Source organism: Brachyhypopomus gauderio, chromosome 7, assembly GCF_052324685.1.
Source record: "Brachyhypopomus gauderio isolate BG-103 chromosome 7, BGAUD_0.2, whole genome shotgun sequence".
NCBI classification, from domain to species: domain Eukaryota; kingdom Metazoa; phylum Chordata; class Actinopteri; order Gymnotiformes; family Hypopomidae; genus Brachyhypopomus; species Brachyhypopomus gauderio.
This window is the reverse complement of record NC_135217.1, coordinates 4,237,894-4,261,894: the sequence shown is the minus strand read 5'-3', so window position 1 is coordinate 4,261,894 and position 24,001 is coordinate 4,237,894. Positions and strand designations below refer to the sequence as shown.

At 37.2% G+C, this 24,001-nt stretch overlaps 2 protein-coding genes across 5 annotated transcripts; both read right to left on the bottom strand.

Annotated features, from left to right (window-relative positions):
* Nucleotides 1-2,109: 2,109 nt before the first annotated feature.
* LOC143518514 (uncharacterized) lies at nucleotides 2,110-7,014 on the bottom strand. 3 transcript variants are annotated; one of them, XM_077011023.1, is made up of 6 exons: nucleotides 4,562-7,014; nucleotides 3,921-4,029; nucleotides 3,559-3,727; nucleotides 3,051-3,222; nucleotides 2,551-2,678; nucleotides 2,110-2,246 (listed from the first exon to the last, which is right to left on the bottom strand). In XM_077011023.1, exons 3-6 carry the CDS (start codon nucleotides 3,697-3,699, stop codon nucleotides 2,172-2,174), a joined length of 516 nt encoding a protein of 171 aa, XP_076867138.1. In that variant the 5' UTR covers nucleotides 3,700-3,727; nucleotides 3,921-4,029; nucleotides 4,562-7,014; the 3' UTR covers nucleotides 2,110-2,171. The 3 variants fall into 3 exon arrangements, with proteins under 3 accessions (XP_076867138.1, XP_076867139.1, XP_076867140.1); XM_077011024.1 differs by having other exon boundaries at nucleotides 3,559-3,694; XM_077011025.1 differs by having other exon boundaries at nucleotides 3,559-3,686.
* Nucleotides 7,015-8,691: 1,677 nt separating this feature from the next.
* Nucleotides 8,692-23,224, bottom strand: LOC143518515 (nuclear GTPase SLIP-GC-like). 2 transcript variants are annotated; one of them, XM_077011027.1, is made up of 19 exons: nucleotides 21,843-22,511; nucleotides 20,326-20,353; nucleotides 20,100-20,165; nucleotides 19,285-19,372; nucleotides 18,960-19,188; nucleotides 17,845-18,078; nucleotides 17,538-17,732; nucleotides 16,638-16,813; nucleotides 16,352-16,394; nucleotides 16,143-16,238; nucleotides 15,096-15,192; nucleotides 14,665-14,798; nucleotides 13,333-13,506; nucleotides 13,099-13,250; nucleotides 10,988-11,108; nucleotides 10,340-10,448; nucleotides 10,125-10,258; nucleotides 9,918-9,999; nucleotides 8,692-9,799 (listed from the first exon to the last, which is right to left on the bottom strand). In XM_077011027.1, the coding sequence occupies exons 2-19, from the start codon at nucleotides 20,336-20,338 to the stop codon at nucleotides 9,744-9,746; spliced, it is 2,199 nt and encodes a 732-aa protein (XP_076867142.1). In that variant the 5' UTR covers nucleotides 20,339-20,353; nucleotides 21,843-22,511; the 3' UTR covers nucleotides 8,692-9,743. The 2 variants fall into 2 exon arrangements, with proteins under 2 accessions (XP_076867142.1, XP_076867141.1); XM_077011026.1 differs by lacking the exon at nucleotides 21,843-22,511 and adding an exon at nucleotides 23,141-23,224 and having other exon boundaries at nucleotides 8,693-9,799.
* Nucleotides 23,225-24,001: the final 777 nt, after the last annotated feature.

Below are 24,001 nucleotides of genomic sequence, written 5' to 3'. Positions count from 1 at the left end.
AGATTATCTACAAAGTCCTAATCAGGGAAACTGTCATCATATTGAGTCTTATCTTGTAAGCCAAAAACAACACCAGCGTCACCCTTGACCATCTGGAGTCTATACTCTTCAAGACACCATGGGGCAGCATTACAATCTTGAAAAGAGCATTTATACTCGTCGCTAAATCTCATTCTTAATCAGCCTTGATCAACCTCAGCCTTGATGGAGACGTCACGTGACCCCCGATCCAGTTGTTACTCACATCTTTGCGCCATCTACTGGACAACCTGCAAATAGAACTAGAGCAACCAACCCACAGACATCCTGAAAACAGCAATGCTCATGACACTAGGATCTTCACAGTATGTAGCTACAGTGTATACCATGGGTTAAAGCAAGAAATTTTCATTTGACTGAAAAAATTTTCCTGGCAAAAGACAATGCCAGCAATTACTGAAAATGTGGTGTAGTTGGGACACTGCCTCTTTTGCCTAATTCTACACAATAAACACATTTATAAAGTATATTTATCTAAACAGCCTGTGTAAGGAGAGAAGAGAGAATGAACACCTGAGCAATAAATGTACATAAATGTGTATTTAATGGGAGTTATCTGGGGGTCCTCTTCCAGAAAATTATTTAAAGATCAAGTCAAATTTAGTGAATCCTGGTGAGAGGTATGAAGCTCTCTTGTTTTTATCAGATTCACCATCGCAAAAACATAAGCTGTAAGATTACATGCTTTAAGTAGGTATGTTACAAAAAAAATTAACACCACTGGATAGAGCTTTTAAATACAAACAGAACAACACCATCCATGTTAAGCCTGGTTTAAGCCTTTATACTTGACGCAGCACGAGTGGCGTGAGCAGCGCGAGGGTCCGCACGCCGAAAATGACGTAATCGCGGTGGCTCCACCCGTGCGCGAGAGCCTCGCAGTCGTGCACCTCTCGAATTTTGTAACTTCGCGCGCACAGCGCTTCAGCGCAGTGAACCAAGTCATGTTTGCCAGGTTCATACACCTTTATAAGGTGGAATTAAAGCACTTGTACGTCACTTTCAAGGTCCATTTCAACGCGTTCTCAACGTTAAATTTAAGTTAAATATTTATACATATACTCGAAATGATTCGAAATAATTCGCTTTTTATCACATTATTTAATGGTGGTTTATTTTCAAAACGCCCAATCTTAACGACTTCACGTTCTCTCATGTTTCGTCCTGGAATTACAAGAGGCTCGTATTTGTTAGCGTAATAACTGTTCAGTCAGACAGATATTTGTTGTGAAACGAAGTAGTTACATTTTCAAGCATTTTAAAGTACTTTAGCCTAAATTCCAGCACTAATGCAACATTACAATTGGTCAGGTAAATGTTCATTCCCCTGTTTTTGAGGGGTGTTTCTTTATACTACCACATATTGCTTCGGACTACGCGGGTCAGATCATCCAAGGAGTTAGAAGATTGAACAAGTAACGACATACTAACACAAGGAGTACTCATAAAGCTCACAAAACCAGGCAGGGAAACGGAACAGGCAGGAACAAACAAGGAAACACAAATCACTAATACTAGAGTCAGAGAACTTGAACAAAGATACATGAACTGCACAAAATACACAGGAACAAGGGAAACACAGGGACTATAAATACATGGAACTAAACTAGACACAGGTGAAGACAATGACGACACGGGCGTGGCAGACAAGGGGAAACCATGGGAACAGACACACAGGGAATGACACAGACACGAGGAGCAGGAACACAGTAAAATTGACAGAGTCGTTTTTGACTCTATTAGAGTCAATTTTGACTCCTCATAGATATGTATTGGTCCCGCCCCACACAGAGTAAATTCAACTCTGCTCCGAGAGTCAATTATTCAGAGTTAAATAACCAGCTAGATTAACTCTACCGGGAGTGGAGAAAAATTTACTCTAGAAGCCAACAACTCTTCCCAGAGTGATCTTTACTCTTAATTGAGTCATCTTATTTTATCTCTATTTGGAGTTCTTTACCAGCTAGTCACAATTTTGCTTGTCCTTCTTTACTCTTTATCAAGTCATATAAATCACAGACAAATTCTTGATTAAGATTAAAAGTTTTTATAAAAAAAAAAAAATTACATCTCAATTCATGCATTACCATCACAGGAAATGACAATATGGTACGATGTAGAACTTCTTGTCCTCACTGTGCGCCATTTGTAAAGAAGAAATTGGTCTGGGTGATGGTGTCTAAATGTCCCTGGACGCTGTCTCCGGTCTGTGAGATAGGTAGACAGACAGATAAAGAGATAGATAGATGCCATGTTATTGATGTGATGCTGAGAGGGATCGCACAGAATGTCCACATAACACAATTGGTACTTAAAATAAATCCTGTAAAGCGCTTTGTGACAACATGTTTTGTGAAAAGCGCTATACAAATATATTTGATTTGATTTATGATGAGTGTGTAGCAGTAGGCTTGTTGGCATGCCAATGCCAAGTTTCAAAAGCAGTAGGAATGAACCAGGTAAGTATTTACTGTGTTTGTGTGTGTGCGTGCCAGTAGGCTTGTCTCTAACCTTTAGGAACACCACAAGTCGTTCAATGGCTTGTGCAGCTGAGAGTCTCCCTGGTTTTCTGCAGCTTTGGGAAGTAGGAGGGACTAAATACAGCAACAACACCAGCGATGATGGGTCACTGTCCAAATCTAAGAGAACATTAAAAAAGAAAGCAAACAAAGAGCAAAATGAATCAGTGTTCAAGTTAACACAGTGGGAGGATAATGTGTCCATATCCTCAAATTTTATGATTTTATAGAGATTCAGTGATTTAACCCTTGTAAGGTGTTTGTGTTTGTTTCATACAGGGTGTTAGGGTCCATTGGACACAGGCCTATTGAAAATCATTGAAATATCATTTTAATAGTCAAATGAAGACAAAAGTCAGGACGCCTGTGCATCCTCATGTTCCCCTTTTCCTCTTTCAGATTGTGTATGTGAGTTTTTGAAGGAGAGTATGCAGAGAAAGAAAGATAAGGAGACAACATGCACACCAAATTTATGAATTTAACATTACATACCATCTGCTTCCTGACTGAGGTTCTCTGCTGCTTGAATGAGCTCTTGTAGTTCAGGGCTGATGTGTGACAGGCTTTTACTCTGTTCGATCTTGTCTTTGAACATCGTTGGCCACCTCTCAAGCAGTTTCGCTGAAGTTTTTTCTCCAAAAAGAAGAGCAAAGTCTTGCTCGATCTGGAGATGGCAGACCAGTTTGCCACAATTTGTTATGAACAAACAAAAATTGTACTACCAAGAGCAGGGATGTCAAACTCAAATTGACCAAGGGCAAAATCAAAATCTAGAACAAAGTCGTGGGCCAAGCTCAATATTTATTTATTTTTTTAATAGACTAAAATTGTGCATACACACACTTAATACTCATATTTAAATTTCACAAACATTCCCATAATAGTACAAATGTGCCAAATTTGGCACCTGGGCCTGAGTTTGACATGTCTAACCTTAAGAGTATGATCAAAGTAATACAACTACAGTCACAATGCGTATGGCCATTGAGAATTTACTTACCAGACCCTTTACATCAGCAAAACGTGAAAATGTGGACAGCACATCAGGTGACAAGTGGGAGTCATGGACTATTTTCTGCCGATGTTGAAACGTTTGCCTCATTTTCAGTCGCACCACCTCGTCATCAGCTGCATGCCTCATTAAAATTAGAGGTAGAATAGAGAGGGGTCTAATTAGAAAATTAGAGAGGTGTAATTTAAAATGTTAACCAAAAAAATCTGTTGTACTGATATGTGATTCCAAAATAATAATAATAATAATAATAATAATAAATAATTGGGTCAATTGAATATCAGATGGTTGAATGTTTTTTTTTCAGGTGGATAGAGGTTGAGTAAAAAGAAAAAATATACAATACTCACATAACCCTTGTTGGAAAACAGGTCCTTATTAAGTTGTTGAAAGATGAAAAATTGATGACGTCATCAGCGCTGCCAAGCGCGACGGCGAATGAAGAAAATTTCCAAGTACCTACAAAAGCATTAGGGTGTCTGAACATTATATTTTATACATTTCGGGGATGAACTTGTTTTCAACTACTGTATCATTGTCATTACTGTTGTCGATAGTCCATGACTATTCAATGGCAGTGTACTTCATCGCTATCAGCTAGCAACTAGCTAACGCTCACCGACCGTTATTGCCCACACGCTAGCTAGCATAGATAGATATTGCACTACGGATTAGCTGGGTGAAGAGTACTCTAACAGAAAACGGAACCCAGTGGCTTTCGGAATATTATATCTGTCACACACTGAGGGATTTTCTATTATCATTGCTATTGTCAGTAGCATCACTATCCTACAACTACTTTCAAATGCATTAACTACAGCTAACAGCAGCTAACCCTCGCCACCGACCGTTACTGCTGGTGGACTTGTTAAAGTCGATCTGAACTCGGATGTGAAACTTCATATTAATCACCTAAGGAAACGCCATGCTTATGTCAAAATACACTATGAAGGTGGAATGTATGCTGCTTTCAATTAATTCAGAAACTTACCTCAGCACACACGTCTGCAGGTGGTGGAGTAGTTGTGGATGGCGCGAAAGTCCTCGCTGCCCGCAGGTGGGGGAGGGGTAGCGGTGCCGTTCGGGTGGAGTTTCGGTACTCGTTTGTTGTCAAAAGATGTGTTTTGGCCGAAAAATTCATAAACTCACTAAATGTAGCCTAAGTTAAGTTAAGTTAGTTAAGTTTGAAAATTTTTTATTTCGGTTATGTGCTCCACAATCAAAAAGAATATATATACCAACAAAACAAACAAAACAACAACACACCTCAGTTATAAATAAACCTGTCAGCAAAATACATATAACCGAAAAGGTATAGGTTGAAGCTTGTAGCTTATTTTACCTACCCTTTTTACATTAAGCCATTCTCACAATTTGTATATCAAAGCCAAGTCACAAAATAAGATTAAATATATAATAAATAAATGAATCAGTATATAATCACTGTACAAGTTTATAAGAATTTACTATTTTACTCTTGTACATTTTTTTGAATTTACTTACTGAACTACACATTTTCATTTCCTTACTGCAACTATTCCATAAAGTTAACCCCCTGACCGATACACATCTATTTTTTATATTAGTCCTTGCTCTTATTTTTTTAAATCTACTTGTTTCCCTAAGTTCATATGTGTTGTCTCTGATTTCAAATAACTTTTGTATACTGTTAGGAAGAGAATTTTTTTCCGCCTTATACATTATCTGTGCAATATGTAAATCAACTATATCATGAAATTTTAGAGCATGTTTTTTAAGAAACAGTTTATTGGTTGATTCATAATATCCTGCTTGGTTGATAATTCGTATTGCTTTTTTCTGCAGCATGAAAATTGGATGTGTGTTCGTTTTATATGCATTTCCCCATATCTCCACACAATAGGTCATGTATGGAACTATTAGAGAATAGTACAGTATATATAGTGAATTTTGATTTAAAATATGTTTGGTTTTATACAGTATTGCAATAGTTCTGGCCATTTTAGTTTTTACATTATTTATGTGTGGTTTCCAACATAATTTATTATCTATTATCACCCCCAAAAATTTATTTTCGTACACTCTTTCAATTTCAACATCATCTATACTAAGTTTTACCTCAGTTCTAATTTCTCTGTTACCAAATATCATAAACTTTGTTTTAGTTAGATTCAATGATAGCTTATTAATGTCGAACCATCTCTTTATAGTACTTAATTCTCTTCCTACTGTATTCAGAAGCCATTCCAGATTTTCCCCAGAACAATATAAATGTGTATCATCAGCAAATAATACAGTTTTTAGTAGATTTGAGACTTTACAAATGTCATTTACATATAATATGAACAGTTTAGGCCCCAATACTGAACCTTGAGGAATACCACAAGTAACATTCAATAAGTCAGATTTACTATTCCCTATTTGCACATATTGATATCTATTGCCTAAATAACTTTTGAGCCATGAGTATGCTACCCCTCTCATTCCATATCTTTCCAGTTTTTTTAACAATATATCATGATCAATTGTGTCAAATGCTTTTTTTAGGTCTATAAAAACTCCAACTGTATATTCCTTATTATCTATTGCTGTAGCTATGTCTTCTACTTGTTGCATTACTGCCATTGAAGTGGACCTATTTTCTCTAAAACCATATTGATGATCACTCAATAGATTGTGCTTTTCTAGAAATTCATCGAGTCTATGAACAAATAGTTTTTCTAAAATTTTTGAAAACTGAGGTAGAAGAGAAACTGGTCTATAATTAGAAAATTGATGTCTATCACCATTTTTGTAGATAGGAATAATTTTGGCTATTTTCATTTTATTAGGAAAAATGCCTGTCTGCAGTGACTGATTACAAATATGTGTAAAAGGTTTCACTATGCATTTTATAATGTTTTTCACCAATGTCATATCCATATCGTTGTAATCAGCAGACTTTTTATTTTTACATTTATTTATGATTTCAAGTATTTCATTTTCTTCTGTTCCCCTGATAAAAATGGAGTGAGGGTTTTTAGTAATTATGTCATATGCTATTCCATCCTTTATTTTAGGTTCCACAATCTCCCTTGCTAAATTATATCCTACATTAGCAAAATAATCATTAAATTCATTTGAAATTTCTTTTGCTTTATTTACAATTGTTTGGTTGTCTTTCACAAAATACTTAGGGTTTCTTGTTTTTCCATCATTTTTCCTAATTATGCTATTTAGTACTTTCCAAATTCCTTGCATATTATTCCTACACTGCTCTAGTACTTTCTGATAGTAATCCTTCTTGCTAACTCTAATAATACTTACTAATTTATTTTTGTACCTCTTATATTTATATTCGGCTTCTTTTGTTCTTTGCTTTAAGAATCTATTATATAATAAGTTTTTCTTTTTACATGCATTTGCAATTCCCTTTGTTATCCATGGCTTGCCTTCAAATTTGTTCCTTACTTTGATTTTTTTTTAAAGGACAATTTTTTTCATAAAGCCCTGTTAGTATGGACAGAAAAACCCCATATGCCTTATCAGGATCATTATTTTTATATACTTCTGTCCAATCTTGTTTCATTAAGTCCTCCTTGAGAGCTGTAATAGTTTCTGGAGTTCTATGTCTAACTAATTTATAAGTTTTTGTCCTGTGTTCTTTTTTAACTATAAACATGTTCTGAAAGACTGCAAAGACGGGAAGGTGATCACTAATATCTATTATGAACAGCCCGCCAATTATTCTAGCCTAAGCAGGGCATACTAATTTTAAAGTAAAGTATCAGGCATAGGCACAACCAACGAAAAGTCTTTTAGTTCACAGATTGTGTGAAACACAGTGGTAGGTTTAACTCTTGTAATTTTGACTCTGTTTTTTAACTACCTACGTTTAACTCTGTAGAATTAATTTCACTCCAGCCAGAGCACATGTCACTCTGATAGAGCACATGTTTATTTACTCTGCCATTTTGACTCCAGTCATTTTACTGTGAACCCGAAGTCACAGCTAGAGAGGGGGGCGTAGACCTATGTGACAGGAACCTATTCCTTAGGTCAGTGGTTCTCAAACTGTGGTACGCGTACCACTGGTGGTACGCAAAGCACCCCGCGGTGGTACGCCAGATGAACTCGGAAAATAAAAGATGCTTTGAGGTTTTTTTTTTTTTACACAACACATTTTTTTTATTAAAACAGAATTATGACAAGTCCTGAAATTCAGAAACTAAAAGGGATTACTCGTATTATGTGCGGAGAAAATGTCGCTAAACAGTTCGACCTGGTGCATCTTTCAAACGACACGGTCACTCGCAGAATTGATGAAATGGTGGACGACGTCAGACAAACATTGACCGAGAGAATTAAAATGAGTAAATGGTTCTCACTGCAGTTAGATGAATCCCTAGATGTCGCAGATTTAGACAACTTGCTCGTTTACGTGCGATATGCGTATGAGGGCATGTCGCACGAAGAATTTTTGTGCTGTACCAACCACTACCAACACGAACTACAGGAGAACTACATTATAACATATGTGTGTAATGAGCAGGGTTGCCAAATGCGTGAGACACACGCATTTGACCGTCTTCACACGTCACACATCCGATTTCTCACGTCGACAAAAAAAAATCTAGTTTATTTACCTCTGATCCACATCTATGATTCAATGAGTTACTAGTTCGCTCTGGCGCCAACCATCGTGATATAGCCTAATACTTAATTCGTGTCTATTTTACATCCTCCCGGTAACAATTTACATTCGCCCCCCCGCCCCCCCCCCGTCAACAACTTAAACTTGCCAAACAGCTTTTTCTTTTTTTTTTTTTTTTTTGGGGGGGGGGGGGGGGGGTAGTAGGTGGTACGTGGAGGTTTTTCGTTTGACAGTTGGTGGTACTTTGTCTAAAAAGTTTGAGAACCACTGCCTTAGGTTATACCAGCTACTGTCCCTGAAAGTGTTTTTGCTCAATTTCATTGTACACTGTGCAATGACAATAAAAGTATCTTATCTTATCTTTTTGTCAACACATATGGGGAAAAAAAACACATTTTGATAATGGGAACAGGTGGAATATTGTTGAGTCTTATTACTGAAGTTTGAATTCTGAATCTGTGCAGTGACCTAATGCCACGGAACAAAATATATATTTATTACCATGACCAAATTAATGAATGTTCAAATTTATTGAATGGTTAATATCACAATTATAAGCATTACAAGTGAAGTGAAAATGAAAAAACTTTAAAAGATTTGACTAAAACGACATAAAACAACATAGTTCTAAGTGCTTATTTTGTTTCGAGAGGATAAAAGGACCTTTTTTGGAGGCTGGAACCGGTAGCGATGTTCCGGCTTTGGTCCGACTTCTCTTCTTTGTCCGACTCGTGAAACACTATTTAAGCAACTTTTAGGGGTGTGACCTTATTGGTTAGTTACACTGCTGACTTAATGAATATTCATTAACTCTGGGTTAATGAATGGGTTAAACATGGGTTAAAAACAGAGGGTTTTGTTCTTAAGAAAAGAGAGAGAGGAAAGGGATCTTGTGATTTCCCCAGGCCTAGTTATCTGTTAACGAGAAGCTGACTAATGAAAATGAAATGAAAAAATGAAAATGAAAAAAAATGAATGAAATGAAATGTGCCATATTTGTCAATTGTGAATTTACACCCCAATCAAAATTTGTCCTCCGCATTTACCCATCTGTGCAATTAGAACACACACACAAACACACACTAGTGATTACTAGGGGGCTGTGGTGCACACATGCCCTAGGCAGAAGACAGTAACCCAGATGACAAAGAAACCCTCTATTCCTGACTGGATCAATCCCTTAATCACTTAACTGGGTATTAGTTTGGTTTCTTGTCAATCAAAATCCCAAGCCATCATTCACTTATACATTTAGATAATAAATGGCACATAATGCATAGACAGACATGAATCTGAAGTAACATAGGAGTACATGGATATGCATATGTCTGAAATAACACAGCACACATTAATACCTGGGTAGGCCCAAGAGCCTTAATGATAGGAGTCCTTCTCCTGGCTTTCATATAAAACCCAAAACCAAACAAACAAGTAAAACTGTCATGAAGTATACATTTAAATTTCTGGATTGGATTTAGCCAAATACAGTTAGTTTAGTCAGCCTCAGAAAATTCTAGAACCAAGAACCAAGCAAAAAACTGCCAGCAATGGTGGATTTTTACTAATTCTTATATTCACTATTCAGCAATTCCAAGTCTTTCAAGTCATTGGAGACATCTATAATAGACAAAACACGTTAACAAGTTATATTTCAAAATATACATATTACAAATGTATCAAATTAAAATGTGGGAAAAATGTTAATCATCATCATAACACCAAGGCAAGAACTTACCCATGTCAACCAAATTCACATTGAGGAGTGAATGCCTCATTGCCTTCTTTAGATTCTCCTCTAGTTTTTTCTTGTGGTCAATCTTTTAAAGGGACATCATACAATATAATTACTAGTATTATTATTATTATTAGTATACATATATACATATGTATAAAACATTGGTATTGATGATTACCAGTTTGCTTTCATTAAATAAATACAGACCTTGGTTATTTCAAAGTGTTCAAGCATGGATTGCTTTGCTTTGCGGAACATTTCAGTTTTAGACGTGTTAATATAGTTTATCAGCATATCCTGCTTCCTGACCATAGAGTCTTTTCCATAATACCGAGTGGCTCCTAAACAAATATAAATAATAAAGCATTATTTACTTTTCTATTTCATTAAGGTACAGCAAACTAATGTGTCCAAAAACATACTCTTATAGCCTGGCTCCATCGATTCTTGAATGGATTCAACAAGGGATCTGTATGTTTTCTTTTTTCGCTGAAGTAGTTCAGATTTAATAGCTGATTTTATATTCCTTTCCTGTAGGAAAAGAAGGCAGATGTATTTTCAAGTTACAAGTGACAGAACATAACTACAAATTTCAACCCCCCCCCCCCCTCTCTTTGTCCCTCTCAGTCCTTTATCTGTAACTGGGTCCATCTCTGGTGTTATGGTCTTGGCCTTAGCAATTAGTGTTGGTTGCTATTCTATTGCATCTCTTGCATTTCTCTGTCTATGCTACATTTACGGCATATCTGTATTTTACAGTAAAGTGGTGTCCTCAAAGCATTCATCTCTTGTGTTTGCTCTGCTGCTGCTTAGAATTGATTTGGGATCTCCTGTTTGATTAAATGCCTCTTTATGCATTGTGACCCTGACTTGTGACCCTGACTGTGACCCTGACTGTGTGTGTGGATGTGCCCTTAGTAAACATCGCTCTACTCAGAGTTTGCGTCCACCTCCTCAAAGCTCCATGATGCCAGGGGCATTACAATAACCATCTCACAGGAAAGACGCCCAGGTACAGTATGTAGCCATTATATGGTTGCTGTGTGAAATAACAGTAAAATGCGGTTTACCTGTATTTTAAGGAACATTAGCATGTGACTCATCATTGGAGAATCTTTGTATTCTGTCATGAGTTCCTGTGTTATGATGGTGAACTTATCAATGTTTGCTTGGAGTGACTTTTCATGGTGTCTGAAGAAAACATTGTTGAGTTTGGGTGAAAATCACATTAAGCTCTGTATTCAGTCCCAAATATTATTTGAGATGACAGTATTTAGAATACAGAAACAAAAATATCAACAAATAAAACCTCTTACCTCTTTAAAAAGATAATTTGTTAGCTTGTGCTCTGTTGATCTTAGCATCAAGTTAACATTATTACCTCCAGATCTATCAGGTGAACCTTATTTTAGACATTCCTTGATGGAATGTTTACACACCTACACCCAACATCTACAGTAACACCCAAACAGCTCATCATTCCAGCAGCACCCACTATCACAACTAGAGATTAACAAGATTAAAAGCAAGTTATAGCAAGGCAGAACTAAGAACACAGTTCACCTTGGACCTCTTATAATTGGGAATCAGCTGGAAACCAAACCAAGACCCAAAGCTTGACACAAGAGCCGCTGACCTGAGAATAATGGCTAAATTGGGCAGACAATCATGATCAAGTGAAGTACCTGAGAGACTACTAAAAGATGCAAATGTCGCTCTATGAACAATCTCTACTGTGACCATTACAGAGACTAATTAGCTGATATATGCCACAACAACGGTGGTCATTGAGATGCTTGGCTTTAAAAGAAGGCTTAGAGCACACATCCTCAGTGTAGGAGGCTAGTGGCCAAGATAAGGGCCCAATAAGTTAGTGTTGGGCTGGACACTTCTTTGAACCACTTTAGCCCAGCGCGTTTGTTGATGCAGAGGAGGATGTCAGGAACAACAGACCAAATTTATAGCAATATCAAAAGGCCTTTATTATAACTAAGATATATCTCAGGAGATCTCACACACACCAAACATGTACACCAGAGAGATCTGAAAGTTACTAGTAACATGTAAGTTATATATGGTATGGCTCCACCCCCTCAGTGCTCTTCCATGGTCCCAGTGTCGCAGCCTGATAAGGTGTCATTACAGGCAATTGTTGCAAGTCACCTTCTGTGGAGCTTATCAGTGTAGAACATATTTCACAGACACTTCACAAGAGTCTAACACATTGTATTTTCTGATGCAACAAAAAGCTGAATTGCCCTTCTCAAAATATATAGCTTTAAAACATATCATGCAGCAATCATATCTAATTTTAATATCACACATACTAATGAGCAAAATATACTATTGCTAATATTATTGCTAAGCAAAAAACTTATTTTCTCAACATTAGCCAGTTAGCAGAGCTGCAGAAAGCTGTGACCAACAAGGTACCTAAGAAGTACAACAGCGACCTCCCTGAACAAGATCCAGTAACCATCACCTTTGCAGATATCCAAGAAAGTGAGCTTGGATGGTAGCAAGCAGGGGAAAGGTAGGCAAACTGAGGGGGTTGAAATACCAGAAAGCAAGATAACAGATGTTGAAGGCAGCTACAAGTACTTTGGAATCCTAAAGGCAAATGGAAATCACGAAGAGTCCACCAGGAAACCAGCCACAGGTCACAGTCAAATAGAATGTTAAGAACAAGGCTATCAACACATTTGCTCTTCCAGTTATCAGATACCTAACTGGAATGATAACCTGGCCAAAGGAGGAGATAGAAACCACTGATATCAAGACAAGGAAACTCCTTTCAGATGCCCCTGAGATGATCCAGCACATAACAGTGGGCTGCAAGATGCTATGCAAGTGGTCGGCGTAATACACAGAAACATCTGTGCTCAGTATTGGCTGGAAACTGATAAAATCACAATGGCTAACCAACCAGATTTTATATCCCATGTGATTGCAATATCAGAAACAAGGAACACAACAAGCTCAAAAATATCAAGGGCTGAAAGAACAGCTGGAAAAAAATGTGTAAGGTGAAGGCACTAGGGGTAATGAGTGTGTGAGTGGGTCCAGCACACCCCACAGACATACATTAGAAGCTCTATGTTACTCATATATATGTTAACGCACAAAAATGTTATAAATACATTGCAAAAATAATAATTTTACTGAATTGGGTTGTACTCACAGGAAAAGGTTGTTGAAGTGTTCATCAATGTTGTCATACATATGGGTTGCCAAAGTTAGATTTAGATTAAGGTCTCCATTTTTAGATCTGTGGTATCCATTATTCCTGCACAATGCTGACAGTGTTTGGTGAAATCCACGATTGTCTGTATTCTAAACAGGAATAACAGGAATAAAACAATTGAACTAATAGAAGAAATAATCCAAATATTTAAAACATGATTAAAATACTTACTGGTTTGATGACTTTTGTTGCAATTGTAACACAGTTTTTCTCAGATTCTTTTGTTCCTGCAGAAAGGAAGTCTTCCAGATCGTTTGAAACCGTATTATGACGTTGCTTTAAGTTCTCAAGTTCACTGTCAAGATTTTTCAACAGGCGTTCGAATAGCGCATTCTTCTTTGTATTCTGAAAAATAAACATTACAAAACCAGTTTTGACATTATTCCTGACAAGATTTCCAGAGGATCTGTAGTCAAATTTGGACCTCAAATCCAAATCTGGACCTGAATTCTGTAGTTCTGTGTAATGGATTAAATGATTAATGTAATTGGTGGCCAATCTGTTGATACTAGGGATGTCGATGGAGTTGGGCCTTTGGGACTTAAGCCCAAAATGATCCTTCTCAACAACAGTATACATAGGCACCTCTGAACATGTGAACCCGTGCCATTATGATACTGTTCACTCAGCCCCTTAGCTAGCTAAATGTATTGATGTACTGTAGGCCCTCTTCACTGTGGTCACGTTTCCACTCTGTCTGCCCTCTTGGGTTCTTATAGTTTGATTTGTTTCTTACCACATGCTCTTGTTTCTTTCTTAGCCCCAACTTGCTTCGCTCCCTTTCAGTTCTGTTTGTTTTCCTGTCCATCTTGCCATGTGCTTTTGTTTATTGCTAGCACCACCTTTTGTCTACACCCCTTATCAATTCTTCTACCGATCATCGCAGTCTCCAGCTGATAATAGTGTGTCTGCTCTAGTGTGTATATGCTCCCTTGTTCTCTTCATGTGAATTCTTGGCTTCCCCCTTGTTGTCTAGTTTCAGTTTTTTTTTTCTTTCAATTTTTACTTTTATGCATTCATCCCGAACTCTGGCTTTTTTATTGGCTGGTCAAAAATACATTTCTTGATTTTTTTAGTTTCTAGAACAAAGATCCAGATATAGCTGCTGAGAAAGACGCTTACTGAAATGTTTTAGTACTTGTGTATTTTGAGTTTTGCTTGTCAAAATGCATTTGGGAAAATTTGAGTCTCATGTTTTTATGATTTACTTTCAATAGTGGTTTCCTCCTTGGTTGTCATTTCCACTTGAATTCCAGTAATTTTTTTATTTATCACTACTTTTGTCAGTTCTAAAGTTAGAGAACGAATCACAACTTAGATAATATCAGGTAAACAGAGGGCCAATGAAGAGAGCCAATTTATCAGAAGACTGACAAATTGTGTGCCATGAGATAACTGATAACACACCTCTTGCAATATTATGTGTAGGAACAAGGTAGGAACTTCTAGTGAGTGGTGGCCTGAATTCCCTGATGTGATTTGCAATATGATGTAAAGGCATACCATGTCATTGCTGGTGTCTCTAGAACCTTCTATCAGGTAAAGGATCCCACATGCTCCATGGATATACTGTTTACCCATGTCATTGATTTGGTGATTGTTGTACTTCCTCAAGAGGTCCTGGAGTTTTGGTATCTCTGTATTCAGATCAGAGAATGTCAGTCAGATCATCTATTATTAGTACATCTGTTTTACCAATATTATTATGTGTTTATATATTTAACTTGGTTTTACAGATCCATAACATTTTGTTGGTCACATTACAACCGAGGATCAGAATGCCAAGGCCCCTGCCTTCCGCCACTGTCCGATCCACAGTGCTGGGCCTCTTTGATTAAGCTACTGCCCCCATGACCCAGACCCGGATAAGTGGATGTAAATGGATGGATGGAAAATTTGTTCATGTTTAGTATTTAGAACGATGCATCCTTCACCTGTTTGCTCTTTTTCTAGGATTGGAGTGTCACTGAAGAATTCTTCAGAACTCACAGTAAAAATGGAGAGGAAGTCGTCATCACAACCGAAATGTTTCTAAGGGATAAACATGAAGAGGGATATTAGCTCACGGCTCCAAACTCAGAGACTTTATGTTGTAATGTGGAATCAAACATTTTGCGTGCTTACAGGAATTAAAGGAGCAATTGAATATTGAATACTGCCTTATCTTATACTGTCTTTCACGACAAAAACAACTGAATGAAATGTGTGAATTTATAACTTCAATATGGCCGAATAAAATGTATCCCTGTGTGACAGATGAAGGAAGAGTCAAAAAGAAGGAAGCGCTCACGCCAGTCTCAGGGAAAATGGAGGATTTAATGGATAAAGTGCACAAACTCAAAATCTGTGATATAATCCAAATTAAGGATACAATTACCAGCAGACAAAGATGAGACATAAATAGACCCTCGGGTGGGTGATGCCCATTTGGGGGATGACCACAACGTAACAATCACAGGAGAGTCATAGAATACTGACGCTGCTGACGGGGGCAGATGACATGGGGCCTCCATACCGTGACACACTATATCTATTGGTGTGGGTTTGTCAGGGGACCTGAGCTACCGTAGTGCCCTGAAATTTGTTCCTTAACCTTTACCATACCCATGGTTTTGATTTATGCTGGAAAGATGGTAATTTCTAAGTATATAGCCAGTTACCCGGACTGAGACCTATCGATATTCATTAAAGCAGATATTACATTTGCGGCGAGTGTCGTTTGTTGAGCGGTAGCCTGCTAGCTACTAGCCACACAGCAACCGCAGACAATCTCTAATAGTAGCAAAAAAAATACAATGCAGCACATTGTGAGCTATTTTTAGAACAGGCCCGCGGGCGACTCGTGTCCTTGCGTGTTGGTGACCCCTGCACTAAAGTGTCCTTGAATAATTGTAAAACTTAACTTAGGTCCCCAAAGGAAAAGTGACCTGGGTTCCTGTTTTCACACTGTACAGACCTGATAAAAGGATTTAATAAAATACCTTTATTACATGTTGTGTAGCAAAATTCTTCTTCACTGCTTCCTTGGCTTTTTCATTTCTGTGTATTATACACACCGCTTTTCTCTTTTGAGTGTCCTGTAAAGATATGCAAGTTTATTCATACACCCTTAGTTCTCACTGACAGTGCCAATAGCAAATAATGAATTTTTCTTGAGATTTTCCATAATCATTTGAACAAAAATGTTCACCGTGCATGTGGTATCAAAGTCTTCATCCTTGAGCTTTGCTGATCTGTTTAAAATATGTGATTGTCAGTATTTTAGTGTCAATGAGAATGACCAAACAAATTTCATTTCAGTTAATGTTAGAGAGATATTAGTTATTCACATCTTCAATATATGTAGTACACAGCATTCATACTAAACTGGTATGTGGTAAACTTAGTAAACTGAAAGTGTATGTCCATACACATGGCTCATGTGTCATTGAAAAATCCTGCTACATTTAGCATTAGAATCATTAAAGGCTACTCACCTCATGTAGGACTGAGTGCTGATTACATCAGTCTTAGTGCAGATAAAAGAGAGACTGTTGCACTCGCCACCCTGTGCCATATCTCTTATGTTTTTCATAATATCCCAGGCCGATTTCTCAGAAGCAGCGCGTAATATTTCACTTATAATCCAAACTGCTGAACAATCTGTCAGTTTCTGTTCAACATTGGAAAATGCTGTAGCATTAATATTTTAACACAGCATATCAAAGGTTACTAACAGAACAGAAAAGATTTAAGGTATTATTGAGCTAAAGCACATTGACTCCTTTTTTTTTACTTTTTGCAAATGACCAGTTTTATAGTATGCTTCAAAGGACAGATGGGCTGGTAGTTACACCATGTTCCAAATTATTATGCAAATTAGATTTAAGTGTCATAAAGATTTCATGTTTTGTTTTTCCAGTAAACTCATTGATGGTATTGTGTCTCAGGTCTCTTTGGATTACTGAAATCAATCTCAGACACCCGTGATAATTAGTATGCCAGGTCAGCCCAATTAAAGGAAAACTACTTAAGAAGGATGTTCATTATTAAGCAGGTCACGGGTTTCAAGCAATATGGGTTTCAAAACAATAGTCTTGTTCGTGTAGTGTATTAGTGTATTGTATGTGTGTGGTTATGCACCTCATTTTTTGCGTAAACTTGTCAAGTTTAAAAGTTGGTAGTCTGTCTCTCCTCCTCTCCTGAGGAGATAGCCCCTGACCTGTCCACCTACTACTCTGCCTGAGGCCAGAGCATTACAAAATTATACTGACCATCATTTGCATTGACCATTTAGGAAAATCTGAGAAAAATAATAATAATTTGGAACATTGTGTATAATTCAAGATTTCATAATTTCATTAATTTGTATTTTTTTATCTATAAGCAATAATCACCTTTTTCCACATCTCATCTCTGGTCTTGTTGCAGTCTCCGGTTCCTGGGAGATCCACTAAGACAACATGCTTCAAAATGTCTTTGCAGCTTGGAATCTTGATCGTCACACTGGCTACTATAGGCCAGTAACATCCTCCGGGGCTCGATTCATCATTCTTAATATAGCACTCAATTGCTTCAGAGAAATCTGATGCCTGATGGTGCATATATAAATAAGCATAAAGCTTGAAACTCTTTCATATTTGTAGTTACAGTATATGATTCAAACATTCAAAATAACATTCTCAATAAGCAACACCTACTCACATTCTCATTTGTGATTTGTTTTAATCCCGAGGTGAGAAACTCTGGAATTTCTGTGAAATTATCAGCGTTCATGAGTTCCTGTAAGGTCTTAGAAGCACCATCGTCTCCATACAGTGCTTTTATCTTTTCATCTGCCATTGTTATGTTATTTGATTCATCATTGTCCTGTCTTTGAGAATCTGTGCGAGCCTCTGACACGATACTCAGAAGGTCCTTCAGCTCATCTTCCCAGTCCTGAAAGACATTGTGTTTTCAAAAACACATTCAGAAACCATTGTGGACAGACTTGCATAGTATAAGCGAAGCACACAAGTTATGTGTTCAGGTTTTTGTTTTTTGCAGTGACCTTGACTCTGGCTGTACACAAAAAAGATTTGTCAAGGTCTCGTTATACTGTGTTTTATGTCACTGATTTGTCAAGGTCTCATTATACTGTGTTTTATGTCACTGATTTGTCAAGGTCTCGTTATATTGTGGTTTATGTCACTGATTTGTCAAGGTCTCATTATATTGTGTTTTATGTCACTGATTTGTCAAGGTCTCGTTATACTGTGGTTTATGTCACTGATTTGTCAAGGTCTCGTTATACTGTGTTTTATGTGACTGATTTAAAGTGAGAGAGCAAACCACAAGAGGGCTGTTATTTACTATGATGGCTATAGCAAATAATCGCTGTATTTATTTCTAAATAACTCACTCCCTCACTCACTATCTCCCTCCTATTAGCACTCCCTTTCCACCTGTTGCATTTACAGTCACTATCATGTGCTGCATTTAAGCCCACAAGTCTTCATATCCAGTGCTGCACATTGAGCCTAGAGGAGTGAAGCATTGAACCTGTGGACTCTTTATTTGTTGAGACACTGAGCACTTGTTTCAGTCTGCTTCACTAAGCTTTACTCATAGACTGCCTTCACATTAAAAGACTGCACTTCATTTTGTGTGTGTATTTGTGTCTGCCTTCACTATGGAAAGTAAAGATGCTCTAATGACACCCATCTCCGCTGCTTTATCCGATATATATTAATATATATCATTATATATTAATTTTTATTTGTATCATTAACAGTTCTTCATTTTTCATCTTTTCCAGAAAGGTAAAAAAGGAAGGTTACCGTTTTTGAGATAAATTTAATCTCAGCCATGTATTTGGAATCTATTACATTGGCTTCAATCTGTACGATAACTGATGTACAGGCTTTGATGTATCCGGATGGCAGCAGGAATCTCTCCCCCAGAACAGCGTTGATCAGTGAGCTCTTGCCAGCTCCAGTCATTCCATACAATCCCACAGTCGTTTTCTTCATCTCGTTCAATGAATCATCCAATTTTATTATACATTCCCTGTGCACAAGATGCATAAAATGAGACGATTTTACTTTTTTTTTGCCTATTAGTTAATGTACTTATGATCTGTACCATTAAAGAATATAAGAGTACCTGATGTATTGATGGAAGTTAGATGTCTTACTGAGACCATCATCAACCTTTTTCATTTTTTCTTTGGCTATTCTAATATTTCTTGTCACTAAAAAAAATTGGAAAATGAAAGTGCAAGTTTGAACCATAAATACAGAACCTATCCCAAAATGTTCAAAACGCTAAGAAATTTGTAATTCTTTTTAATTTATGTTACATTTATGAACATTGTTAAATTTGAGTGTTTCATAACTTAAATGTATTCTGTCCAATTCGTAAGTCACTAGTTCTTAACTTGAAGCTCATGTGCAGTTCTACCTCAAATAGGATAGAGGGCGCTAATTTTCATTAAAAAAACACATACTGGTTCCAAGTACAGCATTAGCACATTTGCTAATATAAAAACATGAAATCATAGAAATTAAGTGCATCTCTTATACAACATCCAATGCCAACAAAAAGCAAAGCTGCTAATGTATGTAGTCAGTATGTACCTATTTACATATGTTCATAAATCTCTGAGATCATACATATTGGGAAAATCACTCCCGATCAACAGTACTGTATTTGCATATTAAATATCTAGTTAAATCTAGCTAATACATAATATAAATTTTTTATGATATATCTCAACAACTGATAGTGGTACAGCATTATTTGTTAAACCTTTTGTGGTTTTTTTTACATATATTTAAACATTTTTATATAGTTGTTAATATATGCAGAAAAATCTATGTGAAGCTTACTATCAACTGTGTTAATAATGTGAAACTTATTATAAACTGTGTTAATAATGTGAAGCTTATTATCAACTTTGTTAATAATGTGAAGCTTACTATCAACCGTGTTAAGTGCCACATGTGGACCAGAGGGGTTTTCACTTTTGTGTGCCCGTTTATGTCCTGTTCAAAACAAACAAACAAAATAACATGATGAGTATTGCAGTCATGTAAATATCTTAATTCAGATTGTTTCACTTAATTCAGATTGAGACTGTAAACAACTGCCAGTTCAAACGAAATGTAGACACAGCCGTGTCAGGGCGGCCAACGTGCAGATTACCTTCTTCATCCATTTGTAGAATGACTCCCTGAAAAAACAAAACAGAATGGCAGACATGCATATGATGTCCAAGTTCATCCTCAAGGGATTCAATGCAGTTGGTATAGCCAGGTCACCTCTTCAGCACCTCTATGATTACTCAAGCACCCAGCGTCATTAATTTTATATTTGCCATATTGATCTTCTCCAGAGTGAATTACACATGCTTATCAGTACGACTGTGTGAGCTCCTTGGTATTGGATTCCACAGTCTTTTATTCACAATATGGATCTAACTAGCGTTAAGCTGTGTGATAAGGGACTGTATCCTCTTATTTTAAAAATCTAATTTAGATAGATAGATTACTCATATCTATTTTGCTACTACCTGTAATAAAATGAGAAGAGAAACAAGAGGAGGGAGAAAGAAAGAGACAGAGTCCAAATACAAATAACTGGATAATTCAAGCAATAAATATAGATTAAAACCAGCGATACAGACAACACCTCACACAGACAACACCTCACACACTACTGTGCTGTTCAGACAGTGGTATAGATAACACCACACACACTACTGTTCTGTTCAGACAGTGGTATAGATAACACCACACACACTACTGTGCTGTTCAGACAGTGGTATAGATAACACCACACACATTACTGTGTTGTTCAGACAGTGGTATAGACAACACCTCACACACTACTGAGTGATCAGCTCTAGACGGAGCTCCCGCAATCAGCAGTGATGATCTACAGCTGTCTTCCTCCTTACTTAAAGAAGATAGCTGCAGTATCTCACTGCTGAGTTGTTCAGCCTCCATGCTGTGCGTTGGTCAGCCGTTCTCTCTAATGATGGCAGGGCCGGAGTGGGACACTTTTTCAGCCCGGGAGATTCATGTCCAAATTCGGCCTAAAATTATTTTCCCTCCCAATCGGCCCAAACTAGAGATTGAGCCGGCCCATCGGGAATCCTCCCGAATCTCCCGATTAGCCACTCCGGCTCTGAGTGATGGGATTTTCGGACAGCCGGCTCTTTCGGCTCCCAAATGGCTCCCCATATATAATTTTTTACATTATTAATTAATTAATATCTTAAACCTAATTTTATAACATTTTGTTTCATTATTGACATTGTTAAGCACTTGTGATTAACAATGTTAAGCACTTGTGCATTAGAGTGCTTTATAAATAAAACTTTTATTGTAACCAATTATTAAATTATCACAAAAAAGCACCACTTCCACAAAAATAACTTTAAATAAATTAAAGTTATAAATACAGTACAATCACCCACCACGATACGAAAAAGTATTAAAGCAGCTTCATAACAAAAAAGGTGCCACAATACAAATATCAAATACAGTGCTTTTAAATTAAAGTATAAAAGGATAAAAAGACCAACTGGTGAACAACACCAGTTTGAAACTACTAGAGATGGAGAACTCACTGTATTAAATACAAATACCCACGACAGTACGAAAAAGTATTAAAGTAGCTTCATAATAAAAAGACACCATAACACAAGTATCACTTACTGTGCTATTAAATTAAAGTATAAAGTATAAAACTGTCTCGCAGAGACAGCGAGATACTGAAGGAAAAAAACGGCTCCCAAATAGGATCCTAAAACGGCTCCCATTGTGGAACCGGTTCCAGTCGTTCACTTCAAAAAGCTTCGTTCGCCAACGACACACCACCACTTCCCTCAGTCTCAAGTTGCATGGTGTTTCGTCACCAGTGTCCCCCTCCTTTCCTGCTTGTTCGAGTACTTCACTCCTGCGCCCCTCCCTGGCCTCTCTCAAGTTTTCCTTCTCTGTTACTTCTCTGACTGGTTTGGGGTTTAGTTTGGGAAGGGTTTCGAGTTTGTCGCGGCGTATGCCTGCTAGTACTTCCACTTGCGTCTTTTGTTCGTTTTCGTTTTGCCTTCATTTCTTCCCTTCACTACGCGTTGAGTTTTCGGTGTCTTTTGAGATTTCATTTCGTTTATTCTCCCGTGTTGTTACCACGGTCCAGTTTTCATCTATCTTTGATTGATTCCGCGTGTTTAGTTCGCCTTATTCCCCGTTGCTCTACGGTGGTTTGACCGCGCTGCTTTCAGTATCTTTATCTTGGGTTCAGCCCCGTTTCCATACACCTCGTGTTGGGTACAGTGCTCCCAACGCGTTACACTATGCCTATAATAACTCAAAAATATAGCTTTAATTATCACTATTCTTAGACAATATAGATAACACCTGGCTCTCTTTGTTTAGTTCAGAATTGTCATATAATTATAATAAACAATTATATAAATGGTGACTTGCAGGTTGATGAACTTGTTTAAATGTAATAGCCGACTAATGGATGCGTTATCTACTAAATCACAACGTACAATCGCCATTTCTGGAGAATGAGCACTGCCTACAGGACTTAGGTTTCGTTTCTTGTGAGCTGCCACCTGCCGACAACTGACGTGGCAACTTATACCGTTAGTAAATATTTTTGAAATTTGGACAGCGTATATTTTTATCTTCATAATGGTGCAGGTTCCATTTCAACTTTCAGGATGGTCACTGCTCACACCAGCCTATCTAACACATTGTATAAGTAGTGTGAGCAGGAATTATTGGGCGAAAATTGATGTGGAGGACATATCACCCCAATAACTCCCCAAAACTATGCCTATAATTCCTCAAAAATATTGCTTTAATTTCTACTGCTCTACCACTTAGACAATATACAGTAGCCTATATAAGACATTAAACATTAATTTGACAGCAAACAAACAGCAGCAAATTTTGAACAAAAAATATGTAAACAGATTGTTTTTAAAATGTATTAATAAGCTACTCACTGTATATATAGTTGTGCTGAACAGAAGAGTTGTAACAGCTGTATAAATGATGATACATAAGTACTACAAATGGGTGTAGTGTGTACTCATAATTTATGAGAAAAGGATTGGTACACCAACACGAGATCACCACCCACAGGACTTAAAGAAACAGTAAATAATTTTTTACCGCCAAAAGGTAAAACTGGCCTGTTGACCACGAACAAGACAGTTTAACCATATAATATGGTAATTGTTGGCTAATGTAGAATAATTCAGATTAATCAAAATTCAGACTAGGAACAAACATATAAACAAACATACATACAGTGGGGAAAATAAGTATTTGAACACCCTGCGACTTTGCAAGTTCTCCCACTTAGAAATTATGGAGGGGAAATTCTCATCTTAGATGCATGTCCACTGTGAGAGACATAATCTATATATAAAAAAAGGGAAATCACAATGTATGATTTTAAATAATTTATTTGTGTGTTACTGCTGCAAATACGTATTTGAACACCTGTGAAAATCAAGGTTAATATTTGGTACAGTAGCCTTTGTTTGCAATTATAAAGGTGAAACGTTTCCTGTAGTTTATCACCAGGTGTGCACACACTGCAGCAGGGATTTTGGCCCATTCCTCCACACAGATCTTCTCCAGATCAGCCAGGTTTCTGGTCTGTCATTGAGAAACACAGAGTTTGAGCTCCCTCCAAAGATGTTTTCTAGGGTTTAGTTCTGGAGACTGACTAGGCCACTCCAGAACCTTGATATGCTTCTTATGGAGCCACTCCTTGGTTATCTTGGCTGTGTGCTTTGGGTCATTGTCATGTTGAAAGACCCAGCCACGACCCATCTTCAATGCTCTAACTGAGGGAA